At 35.5% G+C, this 4,990-nt stretch overlaps 1 protein-coding gene across 1 annotated transcript; it reads right to left on the minus strand.

The window, feature by feature from the left end:
- On the minus strand, positions 1-4,482 carry LOC112576359 (28S ribosomal protein S18b, mitochondrial-like). Its single transcript, XM_025258743.1, has 6 exons — positions 4,328-4,482; positions 3,758-3,902; positions 3,378-3,472; positions 2,760-2,831; positions 1,243-1,369; positions 1-137 (listed from the first exon to the last, which is right to left on the minus strand). Exons 1-6 carry the CDS (start codon positions 4,397-4,399, stop codon positions 58-60), a joined length of 591 nt encoding a protein of 196 aa, XP_025114528.1. The 5' UTR covers positions 4,400-4,482; the 3' UTR covers positions 1-57.
- Positions 4,483-4,990: the final 508 nt, after the last annotated feature.

Consider the following 4,990-nt stretch of genomic DNA (forward strand, 5'->3'; position numbering starts at 1 on the left):
TTCAGAAAAAGTTCTTTTTATTTAGTAAAAAAAAATCAACACACTTGCTGCTTCCCTTTATAACACTTTACCAGTCTTTTGGTCATAGTATTGGTCATAATCATATTCCCTAATTGGTATCACCTTCTCCACCAGGCCTGAAACAAAGGATAAGTAGCAGAAGAACAAATATAAGTTTGTGGAGACTTCTATCCTGTTATTAAGAATTACATAAAAAATACTACAAACAATAGTTACTGAATCATTTTTTTTTTGTCCACCCTAAAACTAATTCTAATACTAGATCCTTTAACATTAAACTGAAGCGTCACAAGCTGAGGAGGATGTCAAGAATAGTATTGAATATCCAGCACGTTTGGCGAGAGACAAGAACAGTAACATCACACATGGTGTTATTCACGGACAGTTTGAAATAAATGCTACTTCAGAAGAAATCATAAGGCTTCCAGTGTACAATTGGAACAGATTTCCAGCCAAAAAAAAAAAAACAAAAACAAAAAAAAACTAAAACTTTAATACCAAGGTCTCCACCACACAGTATACCACAGCACAACATACACAAGCAAATCAACTTGTACTTAACTAACAAAAAATATACCTGTCTAGGCTTGTCCATGGCCTTTTACTTGTACATGTATCATAGCTGTTAGTGTTGGAAACTAGCCATCAACTGTGACAGGCATCGTAATGGGCGGAAAAAAACAAGCCCATTAAGTGATGGCAAGGAGTTCGGCAATAGTTTGGTAGAAATAAGTGTAGGGAAAATATATTCTGCCAGTGTTAAGAGGCAAGATTGATGTGATAAGGCTGTGTGATAACAGGCCTAGAAATTCAGTCATCCCTTGGGCAACTGTCTTTGGGGGGATCATATGGAGACGCCGCACCTGACAGAACCTGCCATTCTTGCCCATCGTGGGAAATAGTGAGCAGGTCCTGTACAGGACAATTGTTCCAGTCTTTAACATTCGTAAGGCAGTTCTTTCTTTGGCCACTGTGGGGTTGGCTACCCTCCAAAGTGTCTTGGAAGATAGTCTTCGACAGGAATCACAGGATGTTGTGCCAGGTCACATGGCCAAAGAGGACAAGCTTACGTCGCTTGACTGCTGAAAGTAGAGGTTTCTGTCCAACGAGTGTGGCAATCTTGTTTCCTAGATCTTTATAAGGAGGCTAAACGAAACCAAAAGGGGAAGAATGTCACAATATAAATTAAAAAAGTGAACAAAACCTCTTGTTGTTAAGTACCTTCGATTCGTGCTTTCATCACTTCAATCACAAGTTTTTTGTGTTGCACCTGACAGACTCCTGTCTTTCTGGAATTGAGAACTTCCCCAGTGTATGGAGAGATGAACTGTTCCAACAGCTTCACATTCTGTATTGGATAATATAACACATTAATTGTAATAATAATATTAATAATGTTTTTGTTTTCAAAACATACAGAACTATGTGCCCCCAAGTAGGATGGCTATGTGACGTAATGGGATTTAGAATGCATTAATCATGGTATCAAAACGAAGACATCTTGATCTTCAAAAAACAGTGCCTTTTACAGGTTCAAAAACTTTTTTAAAACTAAAAAGACTTTACTGTAAGAGTATATTTATGATGGAAAACATCTTTAAAATAACAATTTCTTTACAAAAATGCAGTTTTTACCTTAAGTCCATGGTATTTCGCTTTAATAATAGCCAAAACAAAATGTTATTTTTGCTACAACATACAACTTAAATGATAAATTTATAGAGTGCTTTATCCCACCATCAAGGTTAGCTCAAAGGACTTGATAAAAAACATAAACACAGATGGAATATTAATAACAACACATACAGGGATGCATGAAACAGAATATGCAAATGTTATGTCTATAGAATGCCATATGGCAGTGTGAAAGATATGTAGTCCTATTTGCTCCCAGTATGCTGAGTCCAGCTGAAGAACTGTGAGCTTGTAAATGCTCTTATCCATGCCACAGTTCTAATGAAATAAAGTAAAAGTTGCCATACATCCCTGCCTGTCTGACAAGCTCAAGGTGCTTCAAAGGAGGGGGTGTGAGGTCAAAATAAGCTGACAACATAACAGAATTATGTAGGTTGTAGCTGTACTCCATGCCAAAGTATATTGTGTACATAAAGTATTAACCATAATCCACAGTCCACACAGCAAACAAGCAGAAAGACACATCTATAGTAGATGTAGCTTCAAGCACCACAGCCAACAGATGGTCCAAGTTGCATTTCAATGACAAATAAGCCCCAGCAAAGTCTGCTGAGCAAGAGAGGTCAAACGGAATAAAAACCATATTCAAATGAACTGTATCAATTGCAATCTCGTCAAAATGGAATCAAAGCCATGGATCCCTGTTTACAACATTGGTTGTGAAAAATACTCAGACTGTACATATCAATATTTCTATCAAAAGACTGTAGCCTACTTGAAGCATGTTAATCTCAACCTGGTTGAAAACTCAAAATAACACAGGCTTCTTACTTTTTTTTTCTTCACTAAGAAATAGATTTCAAGCGACATTAGACAATGCTGGTGAATACTGCATTTTTTTTCCTTTGACCAAACACTTAAAACCATAAAAATCAAAATTATTGGAAACCCACCATCAAATACTGTGCACATGATTGTAAATGACATCACAACTGAGTTAACGTTTTCTCCAAATACATACATTTAAAAGATTTGGTAAGAGGAATTGGGGTATGTGAATAAAAATTATTCGCAGCACTAAAGCCCCCTTTTTTAAAACTCACCTTATGATCCACAATCAGATATTCATCTCGACAGATAGGGCATGGACTTGCTGTTTTAATTATACCTTGACGCTGAAAGCAGACAGCTAAGCTTACAAGAGCTGCTACTTTACATCCCGAAGATCTTAAAATTATTGTATTGTTATTCTGTCCACATTGTTCCCTTAAGGGAATGTTGCCTCTCCTGTCATTGATCAAACAATTAATAACTTGCAGACTTAACTCACACCTACAAAACATATTGTTCTTTCAAAATATATATAAGCAAAAGAATATGGCCTCTTAAAAGAATGTCTACCCATAATACACGAACAAGACAGACTCCTATATGTAAGTCGGAACATACGTACATACTGTATGTAAATAACATACTGTAAGCGCTTATCCTATCCTGACACTTATCCTAACACAGAAATTATCAAAAAACACATATAAAATATGTTTAACTCTTCCGCCGCGCACATCAAACACGAAGTTTGCGTTACGACGCTTACAACGCAAAACCACTTAAGTCAAAACAAGGCTTTATACAGTAAATGGGGGATGTGTCGTAACCACAAAACATAGTAACTCGGGACTAACGTAACCCAAGGACCGCCTGCATATCTATTCACTTACAATACATGTTCTCCTTGTCCTTGGGGCCACCTGACCCTTGAAATTCCTGCGATAGTGAAACCAGACTGGATTTCCCCCATAGGCTTCTTCATAAGCTGCAAGAGCACAATTCAAAAGAAGTTAACTTGCACGATTAAAGGTACTCTAGTACAAGTTAAAAAGTGCGTAAATTAGGTTAATAAAAAACCTATTAACCCAAAATTCCTCATCAGAAGCTATGCCATTTTCTGATACCCATCAGATTTGTATGTATACTGCTACATGACTCTATTGGGAATATTTTACTGGTGTCGTCAGTCACCAATTTGTCTTTTGTCAATCCAACTTGGGCAAAAATCAAAGTGACCAGCCCCCACATCATGGTACGTATGTTGTTCTACCTTTGCTATTCATATATCGTATGCTGGTATCTGGATCTACAATTAGTCGTTTTGGCTTGCCAGAATCTTCCCCTTCCGCATCTTTGGCAGCTGCATGTTGAGACACACTGAAGCATATGTTTCGTGATGCTGGAAATGATTTGGTCTGTAACAGTTATTACAACAGTATGGGGTACAAATTACAAAAGTGGACAAGGAGTCGAAAGACAGGAGTAAAACAAAAACTTTCTTTTACAAATATAACTTTATAAGATAAGATAATACTTTATTAATCCCTAGAGGGCAATTCAGTTTATACCAATTTATACCAACCTGGCAATTTATACCAACACAGGCAGCTACCCATTCCATTCAAATATACTCGGAAAAGAATAATATAATTAAGGTAAAGCAAAATATCTCGATGCATTTCTGGATTCGTTAAACCAGTGTTATAAATGGGAAATAGTGCTGCAATGAGATTCTTCTTTTCATGGTAGGTAGCAAAAATTAAATGACTATGGAAAGTATCAGACATTAAGGTTTTTATTCTAAATTACTTCTTGATTCAACTTAAAACAATATGCAAACCTGTGTATTTTTTATCACAAAACGACAAAATAATGCACTGCTAGTTACTCTCCATAGACCTACAGCAGCCATTTTTTAATGTCAAGAAATATACGCCAACTAGGGATAAATATTTAAAGATAGCATACGATTTGCAATGCGCAAACCAAGCAAATTTTTATATAACGTTAAGTAATATATATCTCTTATAATGGTAGTATTCAAGTGGAAAAAAATGTTTAAACATTACTTTTATGCTTTAATTCCTAAATGTTCAAATCACTCTCATGTTAGGCTGCTTAAGATTCAGAAACTATTTCGGTTATTTCCGTACCAACTGTTTTGAAAGAAATTATGTATTTTCTTTTACTTTTTCACAAAAGGTAGTTTGCGATAATAATTTTATCAATACTAGTTTTAATTTGCAATATCTTTTCTTTTCTTCTTATATATAGGTGGCGTTAATTCCAAGGGTGTGAGAATGAGGCTCGAGAGGATAACATCATAATTCCTTTAGCTAGGCAAACAACTAATTAAATACTTCCAAGTATTTTCGTTACAGAGATAAACAATTTAAATATTATTCACATAGTATTATTCTATATTTCCAACAATTTTATTGAAACGTAAGTTAATGTCTTTTGTGTTAACATATATTTATAGATTTCCTGTCAGTCACACCCT

The sequence above is a fragment of the Pomacea canaliculata genome, linkage group LG11, assembly GCF_003073045.1.
Source record: "Pomacea canaliculata isolate SZHN2017 linkage group LG11, ASM307304v1, whole genome shotgun sequence".
NCBI lineage: Eukaryota > Metazoa > Mollusca > Gastropoda > Architaenioglossa > Ampullariidae > Pomacea > Pomacea canaliculata.

Excerpts from the sequence above, each read along its gene's own strand:
- LOC112576359 (XM_025258743.1), bottom strand. The coding sequence starts at position 4,399 with ATGGCTGCTGTAGGTCTATGGAGAGTAACTAGCAGTGCATTATTTTGT. Across the intron at positions 1,370-2,759 it reads ATCTGATTGTGGATCATAAG|AATGTGAAGCTGTTGGAACA; the intron begins GTGAGTTTTAAA and ends TATCCAATACAG. Across the intron at positions 138-1,242 it reads GATGAAAGCACGAATCGAAG|GCCTGGTGGAGAAGGTGATA; the intron begins GTACTTAACAAC and ends CCTTTGTTTCAG.